Source organism: Caretta caretta, chromosome 2, assembly GCF_965140235.1.
Source record: "Caretta caretta isolate rCarCar2 chromosome 2, rCarCar1.hap1, whole genome shotgun sequence".
Classification (NCBI taxonomy): Eukaryota; Metazoa; Chordata; order Testudines; family Cheloniidae; genus Caretta; species Caretta caretta.
In genome coordinates, this window is record NC_134207.1 from 72114610 (window position 1) to 72139630 (window position 25021).

The window sequence follows — 25021 nt, forward strand, 5'->3', positions numbered from 1 at the left end:
ACATAATTACATGCCAGCATACTTCAAAGTGGAACTTGACCGCATTCTTACCTTACATGATCACCTTGAGAAGGTAACTGCAAAGTTAAAAATGAGAGCCAACATAATTTAGAAACTAGCAGGTACAACCTGAGGTGCACCAGCCTCAGAGTGGCGAACATCTGCAATAGCACTTGTATTTTCAGTAGCTGAATATTGTTCACCCATATGGAGCAGATGCGGCCACACGTGACTTGTTGACACCCAGCTGAATACAGTGATGTGGTGCATCACTGGAACCCTAAAGTTGACACCAACGCCATAGCTACATGTTCTGTTTAACTTTGCTCCCACACTGATACGCCGAATTGCTGCAACACTCCGTGCACCTCAACGAATCCAGGAAAACAGATGTCTTCCTATCCACTAAGACCTCAACAGTGCCCCCCGCCCCATCTCTTAAGTCTTGCAAGCCTTTCTGGGAACATCCACTTTGCCTAATGCAATCAGACTGTGATCAGAAGGAGGTTTGGAAAGCAGATTGGGCTAAACAAGACTTAAAAAATAAGCACCTTGTGCTGGATCCCATGCAGAAGGTTCCTGGGTTCAATCTTCCATAGTCATCTTGGTCAACTCTGAACCGAATCCAAACCAACCTTGGTAGATGTAGACATCTAATGCACAAATGGAAAATCAAGGACTCCCCAGCAAGTGAGTGTGGTTCCCTATGACAAACCATCAAACATATTACTACCTAATGCCCAATTTATGAATATGAAGGAGGCCTCACTGCAATAAATTCTGCTACTTCTGATGTAGCCATTTGATGCGGTAAAGTTCAGGTAAAATTGTAGTTGCTTGTCTACACCAGCCATACGGAAGAAGAAGAAGAAGCGGAGGATTTAACTGAGTGACTTTGTTCCTGAGTTTCAGAGATCATGTGGAGGACCTCAAGGCTTCAGCGGGGGGTGTTGGGGCCTAAATTGGAGGACTTTGATGGCACAGCTGTATTCTCTGAAGTGTAACTGTCCATGTCTGTATCCTCACTGCTGCTTAATGCAAGATTACAAATTTATAATTCTCTGGCTCTTCCTTCAGTATCGTAATGAAAAGCACTGCAAGGTGGAACATTAAAAAAATCCCTCTATTGCTGTTCTTTAATATGGAGTTAATATACAATCATACCATTATTAAAACATAAGAATGGCCATGCGGGGTCACTTCAACGGTTCACCTAGCCCAGTATCCTTTCTTCTGACCGTGGCTGGAGCCAGATGCTTCAGAGCATGCATGCGGCCCGCCAGGGTAATCTGCTGGCGGGCCACGAGACAGTGTTTACATTGGCCGTCCATAGACACAGCCACCCGCAGCTCCAAGTGGCTGCGGTTCACTGTTCCCAGCCAATGGGAGCTGCAGGAAGCGGCACGGGCCACAGGGACATGCTGGCTGCCGCTTCCCGCAGTTCTGGTTGGCTGGGAATGGCTAACTGTGGCCACTGGGAGCTGTGGGTGGCCGTGCCTATGGACGGTCAATATAAACACTGTTTTGCGGCCCACCAGCGGATTACCCTGATGGGCTGCATTTGGCCCACAGGCTGCATGTTGAGCACCACTGGTTCAGAGGGAATGAACAGAACAAAGCAATTATCAAGTGATCCAACCCCTGTCATCCAATCCCAGCTTCTGGCAGTCAGTGGCTCAGGGACCCCCAGAATTTGCGGTGGTGTCCCTGGCCATCTTGGCTAATAGCCATTGATGGACCTATTTTCCTAATTCTATTTTGAATCCATTTATACTTTGGGCCTTCACAACATCCCCTAGCAACAAGTTTCACAGGTTGACTCTGTGTTGTATGAAGAAGTATTTCCTTATGTTTGTTTTAAACATGCTGTCTATTATTACTATGTAATAAAATGTGAAATTAATTTCAAAATTAAAGGGATGATTGTCCCTTTGGCCCCTCACTGGGTAGGGGCTTACAGGGCTTCGGAGTGAGGAAGAGACAGGAATTCCTAATTCTGTTAATTCTATGGATCCAGGCGGGATGGAACACCTGAGATTGGTGGAGCCTGGATCTATCAGATGTGGGCAGCTGGTCCTCTTTGTTGTTCCTCTGTCCCTCCTTTCACACTGGAAAGATGCTTCTTTAAGAGCCTGCTGTCATTGACTCTGTGTATATGATTTATATATATGATATTATAACGCTATATGATATTGTTCTGGATGACGGGTGAACCGTACCTGTGATCAATCTGTGGGCACTTCTTGTCAGTGAAAGGCCTGAACCAGAGTCATAGAATTCAAGGTCAGAAGGGGCCACCAGATCTAGTCTGGCCTCCTGTACATCACAGGCCACCAACACCGCCCAGCAACTGCAGACCCAACAACTGAAATTAGACCAAGGTATCACAGCCCTCAGGAGACTAAACTAGTGTATGCCACAGGCAGAGAATAGGAGGGACTGAGGTGTGTCTATGCATGAGACTCCTGCAGTGGCAGGGAGTTGGATAAATGATATAGACCCAGATGATCTAGGAAAGCAACCTGCACCTCATGCTTCAGAGAAAAGTGAAAAATCCCCAAGGTCACTACCAATCTGACATGGGAGAAAATTCCTTCCCAACCCCACATATGGCTATCAAATACATGCTGAGCATCTGAGAAATAACCAGCTAGCCAAGCACACGAGAAAGCGAATTCTCAGTACCACCCCAGAGTACTGGCTCACCTCATTCAGTGTCCTGTCTCCAGCTGTGGCTATCTTCGATGCATTTCTTTCAGATTTGAATCCCATGATTCACCGCACTTTTTACTGGACCACCTGGTTATAGCACCCCCTGTTTACCAACTCTGTTACCTCTATGGGATCCAACTAGATTTGGCATCTGCTCTAGAATCTCCAGTGACAGACAACAAAGCTTGTTCAAATCACTCAGAATGATTTATTTGTTTATAGCATCCTCCTTCCCTCTGGAACTAGCTACACCCAATCCCACATCTGCAGCGGTAAGCTTCAAAGGAATTATTTTGTCCAATAGGCATTTTTCAGTAAGAAGAAATTCCAGCTAACTTTTTCTCAGCGCTAATAACAAATATATTTACTATAAAACCAGTCTTTGCCTTGAGTTTGTTTTCATGTTACTTTTTAATCTTTAATATAAAAGATTCAGAGGGGTGACAACTTTGCATGTGCTGATGGAATCTGAACTTCTAGTTCAGAAATTATGCATCTTGTTCCTGTACAGGTTTCAGAGTAACAGCCGTGTTAGTCTGTATTCGCAAAAAGAAAAGGAGTACTTGTGGCACCTTAGAGACTAACCAATTTATTTGAGCATAAGCTTTCGTGAGCTACAGCTCACTTCATCAGATGCATACTGTGGAAAGTGTAGAAGATCTTTTTATATACACACAAAGCGTGAAAAAATACCTCCTCCCACCCCACTCTCCTGCTGGTAATAGCTTATCTAAAGTGACCCCCACCCCCTCCTCAAACGTTCTTGTTAAACCCTGGATTTGTGCTGGAAATGGCCCACCTTGATTATCATACACATTGTAAGGAGAGTGATCACTTTAGATAAGCTATTACCAGCAGGAGAGTGGGGTGGGAGGAGGTATTTTTTCATGCTTTGTGTGTATATAAAAAGATCTTCTACACTTTCCACAGTATGCATCCGATGAAGTGAGCTGTAGCTCACGAAAGCTTATGCTCAAATAAATTGGTTAGTCTCTAAGGTGCCACAAGTACTCCTTTTCTTTTTCCTGTACAGAGTAGTTAATATTAAAATAATAATTTATTATGTTCTATTATCTTATTCCAGGTAATTTGCTCCAAAGCACCCTTCCTCTCATTTACCTTAGAGTTTATTCTTTACTGCTATTATGTTTTAAATTATAATTTAAATGCAATTCATCTACAGAGTTCATATAAGTAGAGATGGATCCAAGTAATCACTATTGTAGTTTGAAAGAATTGGTCCTACTAGACCAATTGGTTGTGTTGTGTTGTATTGTATTGTAAACTATTGGTTGTATATTGTCATTCCATTATATCATAACTTAGAGTTAATCAGAGGCAAAGAAAGTTTGAGGTGTATTCCTTTCCAACCCAGCATATGAGGCATTACCAGTTTCCCTACCTCTCACATGGCTAGTCCGGGGCAGGGATATAAATGGAAAAGAGAAGCTGTTGCAGAGGTGGCTAACTCATAGACATTAAGGTCAAAACAGACAATCATGATTATCTAGTCTGATCTCCCATAAGTTGCAGGGCACAGAACCTCACCCACCTACTCTTACAATAGTGCCATAACCTCTGGCTGAGTTACTGAAGTCCTTGTTGGGATTCCCTCTGAGACCTCTTTCCACTCAGTTTCCCAAGAACTCAGTTCGACTCCAGCTTTCGTCACTCAGGTATCTTTATTTGGCATACGGCAGTGTAACACTGAGTTGATCAGATTCAAACACAGGGGGAATAGATGCAGGGTACATCACAGCTTCAAAGTTACACAGAAACCCTCTCCTCTTACGATTAGAAACATCTAATTTCATGCCTAAACTTGTTGATGGACAGTTTATATCCATTTATTCTTGTACCAACATTGGCCATTAACTTAAATAACTCCTCTCCCTCCCTCGTGCTTATCCCTCTGATATATTTATAGAAAGCAATCATATATCTCTTCAGCCTGCTTTTTGTTAGGCTAAACAAGCCAAGTTCCTTAAGTCTCCTCTCGTATGGTAGGTTTTACATTCCTCTAATCATCCTAGTAGCCCTTCTCTGCATCTGTTCCAGTTTGAATTCGTCTTTCTTAACATGGGAAACCAGAATTGCACCCAGTATTCCACATCAGGTCTCACCAGTGCCTTATATAATGGTAATAATACTTCCCTGTCTCTACTGGAAATACCTCACTGGATGCATCCTAAGATTTAATTAGCCTTTTCACAGCCATATCACATTAGCTGCTCATAGTCATCCTGTCATCAACCAATACACCCAGGTATTTCCCCTACTCTGTTGCTTCCAGCTGGTACATCCCCAACTTATAGCAGAATATAACTGTGACATACCTATGGTACAGTCCAGACTAATGAGTAGACATATCACTCTGTCCTCTAAGATGGGGTGTCAAGGTTCCTTCCCCATTCTGAACTCTAGGGTACAGATGTGGGGACCTGCATGAAAGACCTTTAAGCTTATTCTTACCAGCTTAGGTTAAAACTTCCCCAAGGTACAAACTTTGTCTTGTCCTTTAACTGTATGCTCCCACCACCAAGTGTTTTAAACAAAGAGCAGGGGAAAAGCCCACTTGGAGACATCTTCCCCCAAAATATCCCCCTAATCCCTACACCCCCTTTCCTGGGGAAGGCTTGATAAGAATCCTCACCAATTTGTACAGGTGAACACAGACCCTTGGATCTTAAGAACAATGAAAAATCAACCAGGTTCTTAAAAGAATTTTAATTAAAGAAAAGGTGAAAGAATCACCTCTGTAAAATCAGGATGATAAATACCTTACAGGGTAATCAGATTCGAAACATACAGAATCTCTCTAAGCAAAACCTTAAATTACAAAAAGACACAAAACCAGGAATATACATTCCATCCAGCACAGCTTATTTTACCAGCCATTAAACAAAAGGAAATCTAACGCATTTCTAGCTAGATTACTTACTAACTTAACAGGAGTTGTAAGGCTGCATTCCTGATATGTTCCCGGCAAAATCATCACACAGACAGACAAACCCTTTGTTCCACCCCCTCCTACCCCCAGCTTTGAAAGTATCTTGTCCCCTCATTGGTCCCCCTTAGATTTCATTGGTCATTTTGGGTCAGGTGCCAGCGAGGTTATCCTAGCTTCTTAACTCTTTACTGGTGAAATGGTTTTGCCTCTGGCCAGGAGGGATTTTATAGCACTGTGGACAGAAAGGTGGTTACCCTTCCCTTTATATTTATGACATGGGGTTCCTTTTCCATTGCTTTGCAGCTGTAGCCTCCAGTTTGGACCTCTCACAAACAACCTCCAGCTATGTCTCTGTGTGTGTTGCAGCCCACCAGCAACACCTTGGCTCTCACCAGCCTTGGTTATACTGCAAGGTGACCAGAACACACTGTCAGTCTCAGATTTCCCCCCAGAAATATATGTCCTGTACTGCACAGCCCTCTCCAGGACAATACAAGTATGTTAAGTCCATTATTTATTTAAGATAATACTATGCCATCTTACTAGTTCTTCAGACATTTCAATTTAAACACACCGGATTAGATAAAACAATAAAGCAAGATTATTAACTACAGAGGGATAGATTTTAAGTGAATACAAGTAATGAGGCATAAAAGTCAGAAATTGTTACAAGAAAAATAAAGAGAAAACACAACTAATGCCTACCTTACCAAACTATGTTAAAGTCAAAGCAAAGTTTTTCTCTCCACATGCTTTCAATAGTCTTACTGGCTAAACTTCTTAGGCCAGGACCCCTTCTTCTGTTTAATGGCTGCTCCTTTGTCCCATTTTGTGCAGTGAATCGATGGACAGAAAGGGAGGAAGAGGGGGTGCGTTGGGGTGTCTTTTTATAGTTTGTTGTCTGTTTTGAGAAGCATTTCCAGCTGGGAGAAAGGCAACAGGCAGTCTGTGTGGAAGGCAACTCCATGCTGTTTCTTTGCTAAGATGTAGATTTTGTTTGCCCTTGTCCCCTTTCCTGCCAAAGAATGGCCACTTAGCAAGTAATGGCCTATCAGCTTCACATATAACACTGCTATATGCATTTTGCCATGATATTACTGGTCACCAAACTGAGTTTTTAAATATCTCACAAGGCATACTTTATACAAAGATTATTGCAATAGTGTTCAGGATGTGGACACAAGAGTACATTCTGTCACAACTACCTAAGTTCATGACCTTGCACTTTGCACTATTAAATTTCATCCCATTTCTATTACTCCAGTTTTCAAGGTCATCCAAATCTTATATGATATTCTGGTCCTCCTTTGTATTGGCAATGTTTCCCAACTCTGAGTCATCCACAAATTGTATTAGCATACTCCCGTTTTTGTGCTAAGCTTATTAATTAAAATGTTAAATAAGATTGGTCACAAGACCAATCTCTGAGAAACTCCACTAGGAACCTCCCTCCACACTGACAGTACACCTTTCAGTATGACCTGCTGTAGTCTCCCCTTTACCCAGTTTCTTAGTAACGTACATTTTATAATGGAGTTTATTACAAGAGAAATTTATTGTGGGCAGAGTGTGGCACTGATGTACAATGAGCTACAATGGAAATGTGTGGAAGAGATTTAGAGGACTGTTTTCAGTAGTGAAAATATTATAAATTACTGAAAGAACGTTCTGATTTCTGCAGGGTATTTTTGTGTGGTTTATGGAACTGGATAAATTCGCTATGGAGAGGATATAAAAACATTTTACCAGTAGTCTATCCCATGCCAATCCTAGATTCATTCCTACAGTATACTTTCCAGTGCTTTATTAATTTATTCAGTTCAGTTTTAAATTACTGAAATGGTGGATCATTCACCACCTTCAGTGGAGTGTCTTCTATAGGCTAATATATTTTTCTGTTTAAAGGCGATTTTCCAATGTTCAGCCTGTTTTTCCTTTGCCCAGTTTCCTCCTATCAGTTTATTCTCATCCCCTGGTGCATTCTTTCTCTTTAATGTTTCTATCCGCCAAATACTTGTAGACAGTTCTAATATCTCCCTTAGCCTTTGTTTGGCCAAGCTATTATGTTTCTTTTTATCTTTCTTCATAAATCAATCCCTTCAGCCCTTTAAATATTGTCAGTTGTTCTTCTCTGAATTTTCTCCAGTTTATCTAAAACTTTCTGTCATTCAGGTTCAAGAACTAAATGCAGTATTCTCGGTCTGGTTTCATCAGCGATTATTACCTCCTTAGTCCATGACACAATGTCTCTGCTTTAAAAACAGAAACAAAATAATTTTTTTTGCTCTCATATTGCATTGCTAGCTGAAATTTAATTTGCACTATCACTCTTAGTCCTCTTTCAGCATTACTGCCTTCCAGATATCTGCCTCCCCTTGATAAGGCTTCTCTCCCTCCTCCTCATCTTCCAGCTATATTAGCTTGCGTTTTCCATCTTAAATATTGGTTGGTTGTTACCTGCCCATATTTCAGACCTATTTTATATAGTTTTAGCATTTCTGTATATTATTTTTTAGCCCTCTCTGGTATTCACATCACGCCGCATTTTAGCTGTTGTTGCTATCACTTCAGTGTTTCCTCCACAACCCATTCCTGCCCCCTGTTTAAATCAATAGGAGATTTGCCATTAACTTCTCCAGGAGCAGGAGCAGACCCACAGTCTATCAGAAATTCAGTAAGGCCTATATCATGACAAACACTTTATGATAAAGAGACTTCTATCCAGGTATAAACACCATTAATTAATATTGAACTTAAGAATCTTATATGGATTCTTACACTTCTCTTTTATATGAGATCAATTAATTTCTTCAAATGTTGTGTTTCAGAGTTTCGCTACAATGACCTGGTTTCCCCACACTACCTCAGTCTGATTGCCAATCTCTCTGGATGTACAGCTCACAGGCGTTTCCCAAACTGCTCTGACATCTGTTTCCATCAAAAGTACAGAAGCTACGATGGAACATGCAACAACCTACAGCACCCAATGTGGGGTGCCTCTTTGATTGCTTTCGAACGGATCCTTAAACCTGTGTACGAAAATGGCTTTAACTTACCCAGGAGTGTCAGTCATGACTCTTTGTATAATGGCTATCCTCTTCCACTACCAAGGCTTATTTCAATAGAAATGATTGGTACAGAGACCATAACTCCTGATGATAGGTACACTCATATGCTTATGCAGTGGGGCCAGCTTTTAGACCATGACTTGGATCAGACAGTGCCTGCACTGAGTATGTCTCGTTTTTCTGATGGACAGTCTTGTAGCTCAGTGTGTACTAATGATCCACCTTGCTTCCCCATCATTATTCCTCAGAATGATCCCCGAGTGACAAATTCTAAGTGTATGTTCTTTGTTCGCTCAAGCCCAGTTTGCGGTAGTGGGATGACTTCTTTAATAATGAATTCAGTCTATGCAAGGGAGCAGATAAACCATCTAACATCATATATCGATGCTTCTAATGTTTATGCAAGCTCTGACAGGGAGTCAGAAGAGTTAAGGGATAATACAAATCAACATGGTCTCCTCAAGGAAGGCCTGCTTGTCCCATCTTCTGGAAAGCACTTATTACCATTTGCCACAGGTCCCCCAACTGAATGTACGAGAGATGAAAATGAAAGCTCCTTACCTTGCTTCCTTGCAGGAGATCATCGAGCGAATGAGCAGCTGGGCCTCACAGCCATGCACACTTTGTGGTTCCGTGAACATAACCGCATAGCAAGGGCACTGTTGAAAATGAACCCACACTGGGATGGAGATACTATTTACAATGAAGCCAGAAAGATTGTTGGTGCACAGATGCAACATATTACCTATAGCCACTGGCTACCCAAGATCCTTGGTGACCACGGCATGAAGATGATGGGTGACTACAAAGGCTATAACCCCAATGTCAATGCCGGGATTATTAATGCCTTTGCAACTGCAGCTTTTAGGTTTGGCCACACATTGATCAATCCGATTCTTTATCGTTTGAATGAGACCTTTGGAGAAATCTCACAAGGGCACCTTTCACTTCACAAAGCTTTCTTTTCACCATTCCGGATAATCCAGGAAGGTGGCATTGATCCACTTCTGCGTGGTCTTTTTGGTGTTGCTGGTAAAATGCGAGTACCTTCTCAGCTTTTGAACCTGGAGCTGACCGAGAGGCTTTTCTCCATGGCACACTCAGTGGCTCTGGATCTGGCAGCTACGAATATCCAGAGGGGGCGTGACCATGGGATTCCTCCGTACGTTGACTATAGGGTTTTCTGTAATTTAACCTCAGTTGAGACGTTTGAGGATCTTCACAATGAGATTAAAGAGCCAAAGATTAGAGAAAAGCTGAAAAAGTGAGTATTAGTGAAAATACTCTTATTGTGTGTGATACATGGCAGTTAATACTATATCTTAATGTCTCATCAGAGGCCATGGCAAGTCTGTTTGTTTTTAAATGGTTTTAAAATTGCTTAACTGCAAACTCCCTCTTAAAATGTTAGTCACACACCTCTCTCCCTCTCCATGCAATTTTTTCTTGTTTTTCAAACAAGATGATTGTGATCTCTCTTCTTCCAGATCTCAATCTCCCTTCCTCTATCTTCCCTCAGCCTTTCTCAGACCTTTTCCTTCTTCTTCCAAATAACTGGCACTGACCTCTTTTTGCCTGCTCTCCTCAAGTGCTCCACCTACCTCTTTGACCCTATTCCTCTCCCATCTGAACTCTCTTACCCCCACTTTTAATCTCTCCTCTTCTCTTCTAATTAACTTGTCATTCTCCTCTGGCTTCTTTCCATCAACATACAAGCATGATAAGGTTTCCCCATCCTCAGTCCTATTTCTCTCTCCAGCTATTCTCCTTCCTTCTTTCCTTTCCTCTCCAAACGCACTGGATGAGCCATTTATAGCTCTTTACCTGAGTTTCTTTCCATCATCTCCATCCAGGATCCCCTGCCCCCAGTCTGGCTTCCACCCTTTCCACTCCACCAAAACTGCTCACACAAGATTTCTAACAAGCCTTTCTTGACCAAATCTACAGACCTCTACTCCATCCTTATCCTCCTTAATTTTTTAGCTGTGTTTAACAGTGTTGATCATATCCTCTTCCTCAGCAACTTATCCTTTCTTGCTTTTTTTATAGTCTTCTACTGGTTATCCTTCTCTCATCACTCTTCCAGCGTCTTTTATGTGGCTTCTCCTCTATTCTCCCTTTTACTGTGGAGTCTGGCAGAGCTCTGTTTTTGGCTCCTTCTTCTGATTTGTATGCCTTTTCTCTGGGTGATCTCATCTGCTCACATACTCCCAGCTACTGTCTGTACATTGAAGATGACCAGAGCTACCTCTCTACTCTTTATCTGACACTCCTCACTTAGTCCTGCATCTCACATGGTTTAATCTCGCATCTACTTCTGATGTATTGCCATCAACTTAAATTTAATATGTGCAAAACAAAACTCCTTATCTGTCCTCTGAAATCTTCTCCGTTTCCCCCACTTACTGTCAAACACAACATTCTTTTGTTTCTTTCTTGATGCCTGGCTTATCTGCTTCTCCAAAAACTGTTTCTGGGCTGATTCCATGCTGAACTCTTTACATGAGGAATCCCCTTCCTAAACTAGGTCACAAGGACACTGATCTGATCACTGTAATTACTCCTCAGGACCCACAGTTGTTGTGAGGCCTAGTTAACAAAAGAGTGTGCAGAGATATTAATTTGTGATGATCTGGAAATGGAACAGATTTCCACCAAATAGTACATTAGCCCTCAATGAGTTATAATATTATCTCACTGATGAGATGCCCCCGTCTTTCCTCCTGCAGTCTCCTCCATACTGTTGTTTCCCCCCAACCCAGTGATGTTATGTCCAATATTAGCTTGAAAGTACTTTTGTTTAGCCAAGCAACCAGAAAGCTTGTTCGTTGTGTGGTATAAATAATAATAATTTAAATGGCAAATGGTAGATTCATAGATTCCTAGATACTAAGGTCAGAAGGGACCATTATGATCATCTAGTCTGACCTCCTGCACAACACAGGCCACAGAATTTCACCCACCCACTCCTGCGAAAAACCTCTCACCTATGTCTGAGCTATTGAAGTCCTCAAATCGTGGTTTAAAGAGTTCAAGGAGCAGAGAATCCTCCAGCAAGTGACCCGTGCCCCATGCTACAGAGGAAGGCGAAAAACCTCCAGGGCCTCTTCCAATCTGCCCTGGAGGAAAATTCCGTCCCGACCCCAAATATGGCAATCAGCTAAACCCTGAGCATATGGGCAAGATTCACCAGGCAGATACTACAGAAAATTCTTTCCTGGGTAACTCAGATCCCACCCATCTAATATCCCTTACTAAAGATCTGTTGCAGAATGAGTGCAGTAGAAAGCATTTCCCCATGTTAATGTGGTTCTAGTCTCTCTAATGTGCCTCAACCCTAACTTGGAGGGACCATAATTAAAAGTGAAATGATAGGCATAAAAATGACCTATTTGCTTCTCTGTTGGACTCCCAACAATGCTGATAATTAGTGCCATCATGACTAACACTATTGGGTTTTTCTGATGCAAACACCTGTGCATTTGGAAGTGGACTGTGATGATGAACTCATTCCATGTAGGTTAACAAACAGTAGTCAGATAGTAATGATTTTCTGTCATCCCTGACCTAAGCTGGATTCAAACTCTTGACCTAAGGTGACTGGTGCTCTGTCCTTTTGCTTATGTTTATGGAGAAATATAGGGATTTGATTTTTTTATGAAGGCTCTGAGCATTTCCAAGAAAATATATGTAACCCTTCTCACTAGAATAAAGTCTCACTAGCTGTACATGGCTTGCAGAGGTGTTTAACATATATAACACATTATAGAGACAATATAGTATAGCAAATTTTTTAAACTTATGTTTTCTTTCACTAGCATGTAAATATGATGAAATAAGGAAATAGTAATTGTTTATACTGAACTCTAGAGAGCTTGACAAAATAAATAGCAACTCAGCCTTCCCTTTGTGTTGTTAAAAGCATGGGGGAGGTCAATGACATGACTAGTTAGCTTCTCATTCTCTAAGAGTATGTCTGCACTGGAGCTGAGGTGTAATTTCTAGCTTGGACAGATGTACTCATGCTAATTCTGACTGAGCTAGTGGACTACAAATAGCAGCATAGCTAGCTCCCCTGAATACAGTCCCATCTGAAACACTAGTAGTAGTGTGTATTCAGGACATCTAACCTGTCCCACAACCTGTACACTGATAGCTACACTGCTATTATTAGCAAGCTAGCTTGATCAGTACTAGTGCAGGTATGTCTCCTCAAGCTGGATATTACACCTCTAGCTCTGGTGTAGTGTGATGGGTTGTACGAGGTCCACGCTGGTGAACTGATGGTCTTCACAGAGAAGCTCTGGGCCCAGAAGGTGCTGTCCAGCCACTCCTGCTGGGCAAGCTCACATTGGAGGTGTGGCTCAAAAGGGAGCAACTCCTCTCAGTCTGGGCAGACAGAGCAGAGGAGAAGACATGTGCTGCAAGCTCCTGCAGAGAAGCTGCTGGGGCTCCACACAGTTGAGACCATGCTCCACTGACAAGCTGCCACAGGCCCTTCACTCTACAGAGGCAGGAATAGCAAGCCATGCTGATGGAGAAAGTGTGGTGATCCAGCATGCTATTAGAGAGAACTTCAGGGGTAATCCAGAAACCGACCAGTGGCAAAGATGGACGAACCAAAACTGGAGCCCAGGGAACAAGTATAAGGGCACCCACACTAGGTCACATATTGGAACTGTTGTTCATCGGGCCCTGGTTTGGAACCTGGTGGAGTAGGGAGGGCCCGAGTTCCCCTACCCCCAGCTGTGGACCCTCGCCAGTGAGCGGGTCTGCCAGGTTCAGATCTCTAGCTCCTAACGTATAGGCATATCTTCCTTAGCTGCTTCTTCAGTTTTAGGGTATGTGTAGATGATCCACACCTTGTCTCCAGATTAAGAGGACCTGTTTCTGACCCCTTCACAGTTCTTCTGCTCACAAGTTGTACAAATGACCAGGATTCAGATCTTAGCAGTGTATTTCTTTTTCATGAACAATATATTCAAATGGTATGTGAATCAATACTGTGCATTGCTTCCCTACTGTGCAAACAAAATGTACTCAAAAGTATTCATACTGAATGTGTACGTAATTTGTTTACTGCAATTGGAATCTAAAATTGTATAATCCTACACAAAAAATATATAGTACTACTGCTTTTTATGTAGCACTCTACACATCATTGGTTTCAAAGTGCAGAAAGGTGTATAGAACAAAAACAATTATCATTACTGATAAAACTGATAAAAATGCAACAGTGAACAAGAAAACTTTAAGATGTCACTTAAAAACAGATAAGGCATTTTGAGATAAGCTATTCATTTCAATCAGTAGGAACATAGGCACAGAAATCTGTCATTCAGTGATTCTATGACTAGAAACTGAAACTTTAAAAGGTGACAATGTGGAACATAACCTGAATGAAATGTGTCTAGATGTCAGAAATGCACTGGGCAGGTCAAAACCAAAATATAAAAGTGAATATTTTTGTTGAGCAGCTGGTGTCAGGATGCTAAAACACGTAGACTGTGGTTGAAAGTTTCAGAATCCTTCTAGAGCAGGCTTCTGAGCAAGATGAAGGTTGCTTTTCCAGTAACGAAGACCAAAAGAGTTTAAATCATCTGAGAATCTGCTAAGAGCAAAAGTGGTCAACATTTAGCAACACAGTTCCATTCTATGTGGAACTTGAAAACGGAGATGGAACCTTGGCTGCAAAATTCAGTTGCAAAATTTGATCTCACTCCCTTCCCCATAGTTCAGGGCTCAGATCTGGAGTTTTCATGAAAGCCCATTTTTATAACTAGATCTATTGATTTTCACTTTCACACGCTCACATGCAGAAATATTTACATGAAAGTCCGTTAATTTTTCATCGGGAAATGCTGTCATTTGTAGTAGCAAATATGATTTTTATACCCCCCCCTGCAAATTTGCAGCCCAAAAAGTATTTGTGAATTGTTACACATTTATCTCAGATAAAATGCCTTTTTTTCAGTAACCTATAATCATTTTATATTTTATTTCCTAGTGTACTTTTCCCTTAGATATTGTTATTTCTGAGTTATATTTATTCATGTTTGTGTTTCTGTTACTTCAGAACTGTGCTTTAGAGTATGTACTCTGAACATTAGTTTATTCATCCAATTAGTAGTCTCTTGTGCCAAGATTTTGGAAAAGAGATTCCTAAAGTTAGGCTTTGAATCTGTAATTAAGTGGGTCTGACTTTTAAAAGTACTGAAAACCCAGCATCTCTCATTGACTTCAGGCACCTACCCAGTTGCTATGGTCTTGGCCCAGAAACTGTATATATCTTTTGACTATTTTTGTTTGTCATCTCTTCTGTTTTTCCAGTAGAGACACATTCATTTATCCAGTGTGACACAAGGACTTCAGTTAGTTTTGTAGCTTAAGAAAAGTCCCGAAGAGTCACTTATCTTATTCAGTTATGATTTTTAACCACTGTGTATCCCCATACAATTCTCCTCATTTGAGCTAATATTACAATCTCAGGTCTTAGTGCTAACAAGTTTGAATCAAGTCAACAAGCTGATAGTCTTTTTCAAAAGAAAAGTTTTCGTTCTCACATTCCTTTCTCCACTCCCAACATGCCCTGTTGCTTTCCTTGTCCACCCTCCCAACATCTTTTTCAGTGCAATTATTGTTAGAACTTGAGCTGAAGTAGTGGGAAAATGCTCTTGAGAAAAATAATCATCTTCCCTTTGTCTTTTTTTTTTTTAAATTGTTCCCCAAGAGGCCTGTTGTTGTTTCCTCTTTGGTCAATAACATGTTAGGAATAATTCAAGACAGTAGTGGTTTTAAGTGAAGTCATCTAGAACAAGTACCTTGGTGTAAGAAATCCTTACACCTTTGTTATTAAGGTGTTTCAGAGCAGAATTAGCAGTAATTGTCTTGCACAAAGAGTGCTACTTTTTTCTAGTCTCATTTCTCTGGGCCAGTACAGACTGAGTGCTCTGCATTGCTTCCTAGAGGAAAAAGGGAGTGGGTTGTTTATAGATTCATAGATACTAAGGTCAGAAGGGACCATTATGATCATCTAGTCTGACCTCCTGCACAATGCAGGCCACAGAATCTCACCCACCCACTCCTGCGAAAAACTTCTCACCTATGTCTGAGCTATTGAAGTCCTCAAATCGTGTTTTAAAGACTTCAAGGAGCAGAGAATCCTCCAGCAAGTGACCCAGGCCCCATTCTCCAGAGGAAGGCGAAAAACCTCCAGGGCCTCTTCCAATCTGCCCTGGAGGAAGAAAATTCCTTTCCGACCCCAAATATGGTGATCAGCTAAACCCTGAGCATATGGGCAAGATTCACCAGCCAGATACCCAGGAAAGAATTTTCTGTAGTAAATCAGATCCCACCTCATCTAACGTCCCATCAGGCCTATTTACCATTTATATTTATATTCCCATCAGGCCTATTTACCATGAATATTTAAAGATCAATTAATTACCAAAATCATGTTATCACATCATACCATCTCCTCCATAAACTTATTGAGTTTAATCTTAAAGCTAGATAGATCTTTTGCCCCCACTGCTTCCTTGGAAGGCTATTCCAAAACTTCATTCCTCTGATGGTTAGAAACCTTCATCTAATTTCAAGTCTAAACTTCCCAATGGCTAGTTTATATCCATTTGTTCTTGTGTCTACATTGGTACTGAGCTTAAATAATTCCTCTCCCTCTCCAGTATTTATCCCTCTGATATATTTATAGAGAGCAATCATATCTCCCTTCAACCTTCTTTTAGTTTGGCTAAACAAGCCAAACTCCTTGAGTCTCCTTTCATAAGACAAGTTTTCCATTCCTCGGATCATCCTAGTAGCCCTTGTCTGTACCTGTTCCAGTTTGAATTCATCCTTCTTAAACATGGGAGACCAGAACTGCACACAGTATTCCAAGTGAGGTCTCCCCAGTGCCTTCTATAACGGTACTAACACCTCCTTATCCCTACTGGAAATACCTCTCCTGATGCATCCCAAGACCACATTAGCTTTTTTCACAGCCATATCACATTGGCGGCTCATAGTCATCCTATGATCAACCAATACTCCAAGGTCCTTCTCCTCCTCCGTTACTTCTAATTGATGCGTCCCCAGCTTATAACTAAAATTCTTGGTATTAATCCCTAAATGCATAACCTTACACTTCTCACTATTAAATTTCATCCTATTACTATTACTCCAGTTTACAAGGTCATCCAGATCCTCCTGTAGGATATCCCTGTCCTTCTCTAAATTGGCAATACCTCCCAGCTTTGTATCATCCGCAAACTTTATTAGCACACTCCCACTTTTTATGCCGAGATCAGTAATAAAAAGATTAAATAGGATTGGTCCCAAAACTGATCCCTGAGGAACTCCACTGGTAACCTCCCTCCAGCCTGACAGTTCACCTTTCAGTAGGACCCGCTGTAGTCTCCCTGTTAACCAATTCCTTATCCACCTTTCAATTTTCATATTGATCCCCATCTTTTCCAATTTAACTAATAATTCTCCATATGGCACGGTATCAAACGCTTTACTGAAATCTAGGTAAATTAGATCCACTGCATTTCCTTTGTCTAAAAAAATCTGTTACTTTCTCAAAGAAGGAGATCAGGTTGGTTTGGCACAATCTACCTTTTGTAAAACCATGTTGTATTTTGTCCCATTTACCATTGATCTCCATGTCCTTAACTACTTTCTCCTTCAAAATTTTTTCCAAGACCTTGCATACTACAGATGTCAAACTAACAGGCTTGTAGTTACCCGGATCACTTTTTTTTCCCTTTCTTAAAAATAGGAACTATGTTAGCAATTCTCCAATCATACGGTACAACCCCTGAGTTTACAGATTCATTAAAACTTCTTGCTAATGGGCTTGCAATTTCGTGTGCCAATTCCTTTAATATTCTTGGATGAAGATTATCTGGGGCCCCCGATTTAGTCCCATTAAACTGTTCGAGTTTCACTTCTACCTCAGCTATGGTAATATCTACCTCCATATCCTCATTCCCATTTGTCATGCTACCATTATCCCTAAGATCCTCTTTAGCCTTATTAAAGACTGAGACAAAGTATTTGTTTAGATATTGGGCCATGCCTAGATTATCCTTGACCTCCACTCAATCCTCAGTGTTTAGCAGTCCCACTTCTTCTTTCTTCGTTTTCTTCTTATTTATATGGCTATAGAACCTTTTACTGTTGGTTTTAATTCCCTTTGCACGGTCCAACTCTACTTGACTTTTAGCCTGTCTCACTTTATCCCAACATGTTCTGACCTCAATAAGGCAGCTTTCCTTGCTGATCCCTCCCTTCTTCCACTCCCTGTATGCTTTCTGGTTTTTCTTAATCACCTCTCTGAGATGCTTGCTCATCCAGGTTGGTCTACAACTCCTGCCTATGAATTTTTTCCCCCTTCTTGGGATGCAGGCTTCCGATAGCTTCTGCAGCTTTGATTTAAAGTAATCCCAGGCCGCCTCTGCCTTTAGATCCATAAGTTCTTCAGTCCAATCCACTTCCCTAACTAATTTCCTTAATTTTTGAAAGTCAGCCCTTTTGAAATCAAAAACCCTAGTTGCAGATTTATTTTTGTTAATCCTTCCGTTCAGTTTGAACTGAATTAGCTCATGATCACTTGAACCAAGATTATCCCCTACAACCACTTCTTCTATGAGGTCCTAACTACTCACCAAAACCAAATCTAAAATGGCATCCCCTCTAGTCGGTTCAGCAACTACTTGATGAAGGAATCCATCAGCTATTGCATCTAGGAGAATCTGAGCCCTATTATCATTACTAGCACTCATCCTCCAGTCTATATCTGGGAAGTTAAAGTCTCCCATGATCATGCAGTTTCCATTAGTATTTACTTCATTAAAAATATGAAAAAGGGCTCTATCCATATCCAAATTAGATCCCGGAGGTCTATAGCACACCCCAAGCACTATCCCAGGGGAGGCTCTAATAGTTTTCTTCCCCAGTGTAATTTTTGCCCAGACGGACTCTGTCTTATCCATTCCATCGCTTCTTATTTCTTTACATTCTACCTCATCAGTGATATACAATGCCACTCCACCACCTTTACCTTTATTTCGGTCTTTCCTAAACAGCACATACCCTTCAATACCTGTAATCCAGTCATGACTACTATTCCACCATGTTTCTGTTATCCGTATAATATCTGGTTTCACTTCCTGCATCAGTAGCTCGAGTTCCTCCATTTTGTTACCTAGGCTCCTCGCATTGGTGTACAAACATCTTAATTTTTGCTGTTTGGCCTTGCTCACATTCTGTACCCTATTAGTGGGTTACTGAACAGTGATCCTCTCCAACCAGGTGTAATGTTGATGGAATCAATAAATTCCATTCAGTCTTCAGTGAGAAACATGATCGTTATCACAGAGGGGTAAGAGAATAAATGTGTTGAGATGGGTGAATTGGGGGCAGGATGGGGAAACTAAAAGGATCCTCAAAGACAGATAAAGGGATGTAGAAAACCCAGCTGAGGGAAGAAAAAACTCAATGTAGAAATATAATATTGTGCTGCTTGTGTGCTGTGACAGTATGGGTTTGTTTTTCTTAGGCAGATGAACATGGTGAAAATTTAGAACAGAAATTGGCCTTGTTACAGAAAACTCAGACTAGCTCACAGTCATAAGTGAGAACAAGACCTATAACACAGAAAATTTTACAAATAGAAATAGCATAATATATGTATAGGAAATGCAAGATAAACCTCAGGCCACTGAACAAAGAAAAATGTCTGTCAGGCACGTTGTTCCCAGAAGTACATTTGTGAGAAGTGCTAGTTGGAACACTTGTCAATAACAAAATACTGCAGATTAACAGCGTTATCCCTTAGGACTTGATCCACAAACAACTAAAGTCTATGGGACTCTTTCCATGGACTTTAATGGGAGGTGATCAGTCCCTAAAGCTGAAAATTGGCTTTGATATTTATTATGGGGTTACTAATGATTTATTTGAGAAAATAGCCTGCTATAAATGTGAACATATAAATCAAGAAACCATATTGTTCCATTTAAAAACAAAAAGTAATTCCATTACTTTATATATACTTTCTAGAAAATAACCACCCAAAATAAATCTATATCTATCCTACACTTTTACTCATAGATTCATAGCCCAGAAGGGACCACAGTAATCATATAGTCTGACCTCTTGTATAACACTGGCCATAGAACTTTCCCAAAATAATTCCTAGAGTGTACTTAGTTGAATGGACGTAGTCAAGAAGCTGTGATGAGCGTATCAAGTCTAGATAACAGACTGGGTTCTGTCCTGCATCAGAGCGTTGCTCAGAGCAGGAGGGGGATGAAGGACGGGAGCTGGGGGGACTGTATCTTTGACTCTGAAGGTTGTCTCTGGCCCCTACACCACTGGTAAAGACACTACTGGAATATTCTCAGTTCTGCTACTGATGTACGGTCTTTAATTAGAACCCTCCATCAAGGGAGGATTAGTGATGCTCTGCTCTGCCCTGCCCTGCCCTGCCACACACACTGTGCTGCGAGTGAACACAGGTGTAGACCTACCTGTGGAATATTTATGCCTAGCAGGGAGTTCCCATGTGCCAGATGAATTTTCTGTTGGGAATTTGTGAACTAGGTTGCAACACCTTTCCACCTTGCGTGCAGAACAAAGTGTCTGAAAAGCACCGGAGAACGTGGCCTGTGTGTGTCTTTCTGAGCTAGGATAAATAAGACCTAAATGTTAGGTCTCCATCATTGCTTTACTGTAAAGAGAAAAGTACTTTCGAAGCAGGAAAGGACTCACAAAAATAATGAAGAAATGTGATTATACGTATAACCGCTCTCCCACACTCTTCATCTGTCACTGTGTTTCATCCTGTGAGCTCTTTGGGTGGCTCCTTATTGACCTGATCTAAAATCCATTTTAGAAAGGTTACCATTTACTTCGGTAGCTCTGGAAGTAGCTGTGTGTTTGAACAGTGCCTAACGCACTGTGGATGCTACCATAATACAAATAAAAATAATAAATAGTCAAGATAGGCCTATTGCTGGTCTTCTTTGCATCAAGTGCAATAGCAGATATTTGATACCTTTATTTTGCTAAATTTGATTACTAGAAATCCACATTGTCTGATGTTTTAGTAACACTTTAGAAATATATCCATTTTGATCGGGACGTAGAAAATTTCCTGTATAATTTCTATTCCTGATCTTCTGGCAACTACTTTGGTCAAGTTTTTATTATCTGTGTTAATGAATGACATTAATCATTAAATTGCAGTGTTCCTAGATCCTTTCTAGGATTTCACAAAATTAAAAATCAAAGCAGTATGTAGGACCAGAGAGACAATTTCATTAAAATAATCAGTCAGGTTGAAATTAAAGAATAAGGGAGGCATGGGCTTTCTAGTTTTACAGACGAAGTATTAAATCTTGATCTAGATACAATGTGATTAGTCTCCTTATTAATATACTGGGTTTTTTTTACATTCCAATTCTGCTATGAGCTCCATGTAGGCAGACCCCTGCATCTGTGCACAGCTCATTGCAGGGAGGCTCAGCTTTTATAAAATGTCTCCAACAAAGCCCTCCCCTATGTGAAATGGTACTGAATGTGTATTGTTTATTATTTGTCATAATTAAGGTGCAAATTAGGTTTCCAGAATTTATAAAAGTAAAATCATTTTAATTAAAGCCATTTGAAATGTTTTCACTGAAACTTTTTTTCTGTCAAAAGATGGCTTTTGTACTAAAAAAAATTCACAAAAAAATTTCTGTAATTTTTGTTTCTTCTTTGGTAATTGTTTTTAGTTTTAGGAACCCAAAACTGTTTTCATAAACCAATATTTCAATTTTAATTTTTATAGGGAATTTTGATAAAAACCTAATAAAATATTTACATTTTCTGGGGGGGGGAGGAGGATGGTATTTTTTGAACAGCTCTAATTTTCATAGACTTCTACCATTTTTTCTTAATAGTAATAATAATTTGCAGCCTAACTAGTAAACTGTATAAAAAAAAGGAGTACTTGTGGCACCTTAGAGACTAACCAATTTATTTGAGCATGAGCTTTCGTGAGCTACAGCTCACTTCATCGGATGCATACTGTGGAAACTGCAGAAGACATTATATACACAGAGATCATAAAACAATTCCTCCTCCCACCCCACTCTCCTGCTGGTAATAGCTTATCTAAAGTGATCATCAAGTTGGGCCATTTCCAGCACAAATCCAGGTTTTCTCACCCTCCGCCCCCCCCTCCCCCCCCACACACACAAACTCACTCTCCTGCTGGTAATAGCCCATCCAAAGTGACCACTCTCTTTAAAATGTGTATGAAAATCAAGGTGGGCCATTTCCAGCACAAATACAGGTTTTCTCACCCCCCCCGACCCCCTTTTTTCAAAAAAACACACACACACAAACTCACTCTCCTGCTGGTAATAGCTTATCCAAAGTGACCACTCTCCCTACAATGTGCATGATAATCAAGGTGGGCCATTTCCAGCACAAATCCAGGTTTTCTCACCCCCCCCACCCTATGTGTTCCATTTTACCCATTTAGAAGTAAATGAAATATTTCCATTATGAAGCCCTGTTCCTGCAATCTGAGCCCTCTGGGCAAATGCTTGAATTCCCATAGAGGCCTTGGGAATTCAAAATTTGGTAGCACTGGGGCCTTATAAGGGAAATGTCAACTCCATTTGAACTGTTAAAGTAAAGTGCATTTATTGTTATATTTCAGCAAGCAATGTGACAGCAGCATTTGGTATTCTGATTATGATCACCATTGGTGCTTGATTGCCTTTTGATTCACAGTGGATGTTTAATTTTCCCTACATTTTGGCTAGGATTTACATATTTAGACCTCAAAATTGTTAGTCTAATCTCAATATCTTTTTGTTAATTGCCTTGCAACTCCTGTGGTGCTACACATTATGCTTCTATTTTAGTGCTTTGGTGGATAGAGGAAGGAACTGGGTTTCACAGAAGCCCCACTAAATAAACATACAAAGTAGAATTTACCCTATAAAGGTGTGCATTATATTGTCTATTCCCTTCCTTTCCCAAGGTTGCCTTCCATTCTGCTATTGCTTTGTATCTTTTTCCATTTTCTTGATTGCATAGGCCTTGATCCTATGAAGACTTATGGCTGTTTGCAACTTAACACCCAGGCATAAGCAGTGTTGCATGTTCAGATTTAATAGTCATGATGTCAAATAATTAACTCAGCTGAAGTTTTATGTAAGTAAGATAATCAATCATTTCCCTACGGGTCAAGAGTTTTGAGTTTAAAAAAAAAAAAAGGACGCACAATCCATTCTTTAATAATACGCTTCAGTCCAGCTAAATTCAGCTTATTGAAAACACACTAGAGTCAGCTAAAGTTCAGCATAAAAAGAATGGCTAATAAAGTACAGGCCTACTAGGACAAAGACATTCATTTACCCAAAAGAAAGCCCTCTTTAAACACCTTTGGCTAACACACACAAAATTCTGGGATGTTTGGTCAAGAAATCATGAGAGTTTAATATAAAAAGAATATACAAGATACATTTTAGTAGCAGTAGTCTTGTTGAAATCAATGATCTTCTGTACCTAATGACTATACAGATTGAAATCTCAAGCCTTCCTAAGACTAAAAGCAAAATCTGGGTCCCGTTGTGCTGGTGGAGAGCTACCTTCCGAGTGATCCAGAGCTTCCATTTCCAGCTCTGCAGGACCTTGAAATAGCCATTAAATGTTGCTTTTTCAATTACTATTTAGATCTTGAAAAGGCTGACGGAGATGTTTTCTAGACCTTCATCTGAGCTATTTCATGGTCCAAAAGGTACGATGTCAGTGAAGGCCTAATTTCATAATGGCAATTTTGACTTGTCTACATGTCATTGCAAAGCATGCCAGAAGGGGGTGATTTGTAAAACACCCTCATGTGCGTCTCCTTAACTACCCAGCGTATTGCCAGTGGATCTTGATATTTGTATTGTTTGAATATCACTCAGATACCAGTCATCCTTGGCTTTAGAAATGAAGGGCCAGATGCTCACGTGGTGTAAATTTGCATAGCTCCATTGAGACTTATACCAATATATACTAAGTGAGAAGCTGGCTTTAAAAGTTTATTTTGTTAGGTATAATACTGCTTAGATGTAGTAGCTGATGGTGATTCTTTCCTGAGTGAAGTCCGAAAAATACAAATATCAAAATCCACTAGAACTGCCGTTTTCACTAAAATAACGTGGCTGAAAAATGTGTATTTATTGTGTTTGGTATTCAAAGAGGAAGCCAGTGTTGGGTCGGACCTGGATCTCCTCATTCCAATATTTTTTTTCACTGTGTCTCAGACACATTTTGAAATCTTAAATCTGAGAAGCTGCCTAGTGAGCAGGTTAATATTCAGCATTCAGATTTGTTTCTAAAATACAGCAGTGACAGTATCAAAACCATTTTTGGAGGACGTGAGATCATAAGAATTCTTTTGATTAGAAAGCATTGTGTGTGTTTTCATTCAAAGAAGATTTGGAATGATAAACTTACCTCTGTAAAAACACCTACATTCCAAAGAAAATGAGCCTAGAGCAAATGGTCAGTCTAGTTCTATATTTGTAACATGAGTTTTACCTGGATTCTTTTTCTAGGCTGTATGGCACACCACTGAACATCGACTTTTGGCCAGCTCTGATGGTGGAGGACCTAATTCCTGGTACAAGAGTGGGACCAACCCTAATGTGCCTTTTTGTCACTCAGTTTCAACGGCTTAGGGATGGAGATAGGTAATCAGGTTTGCATCATAGTTGTGTCCATAAAATACTAATCTAGTTGCATATCAAACAAATGTAACTGCCCTTTCCTCCCTGGGTTACGTGGGAGCAGGCAACACTCACCTATGCGCCCAGGCACCTGATGTTGTTGACGTAAAGGAGATCCTGAGTTTCCCACTGGAGATGTTGGATAGGTGGGAATCCTCTGTCCACCCCTCGGCTACAGTCATTTCACTTGTAAGGGGAATTAAAATAGGTGGGGCCTCCATCTGGCTGGGCCCTGTACACACTCAGTGGTGTGCCTTGTGAGGCTCCAGGAATAAACCTGAGCTAATCTGTGCAATAGGTCCAATTTAAGAATGCCAATTATAAACAATATACACCCATTATACAATTTACAGTAGTAAAGGAAACTTCTCTAACTTGAATTTACGCTGCCAGCTTCTACCTCTTCTCTGTCCCCCCACCCCCCCGAGGGTACACGCCTCTGGATTTCAGAATTCTAAACACTTCCTTGCATGGGCACGTTTGAAGATCTTGAAGCTGGAGAGAGCACT

At 40.6% G+C, this 25021-nt stretch overlaps 1 protein-coding gene across 4 annotated transcripts in view; it reads left to right on the forward strand.

Annotated features, from left to right (window-relative positions):
• The window catches only part of PXDNL (peroxidasin like), a 282898-nt gene that overhangs the window by 221250 nt on the left and 36627 nt on the right, over positions 1-25021 (forward strand). For 2 of the 4 annotated variants that reach the window (XM_075125228.1, XM_048840634.2), the window contains exons 17-18: positions 8491-9994; positions 24342-24476. In XM_075125228.1, the coding sequence (XP_074981329.1) occupies positions 8491-9994; positions 24342-24476 (1639 nt within the window). Of the gene's footprint in view, positions 1-8490; positions 9995-23469; positions 23534-24341; positions 24477-25021 lie in introns of those variants that run through there. The other 2 variants (XR_012666983.1, XM_075125229.1) reach the window with 2 other exon arrangements.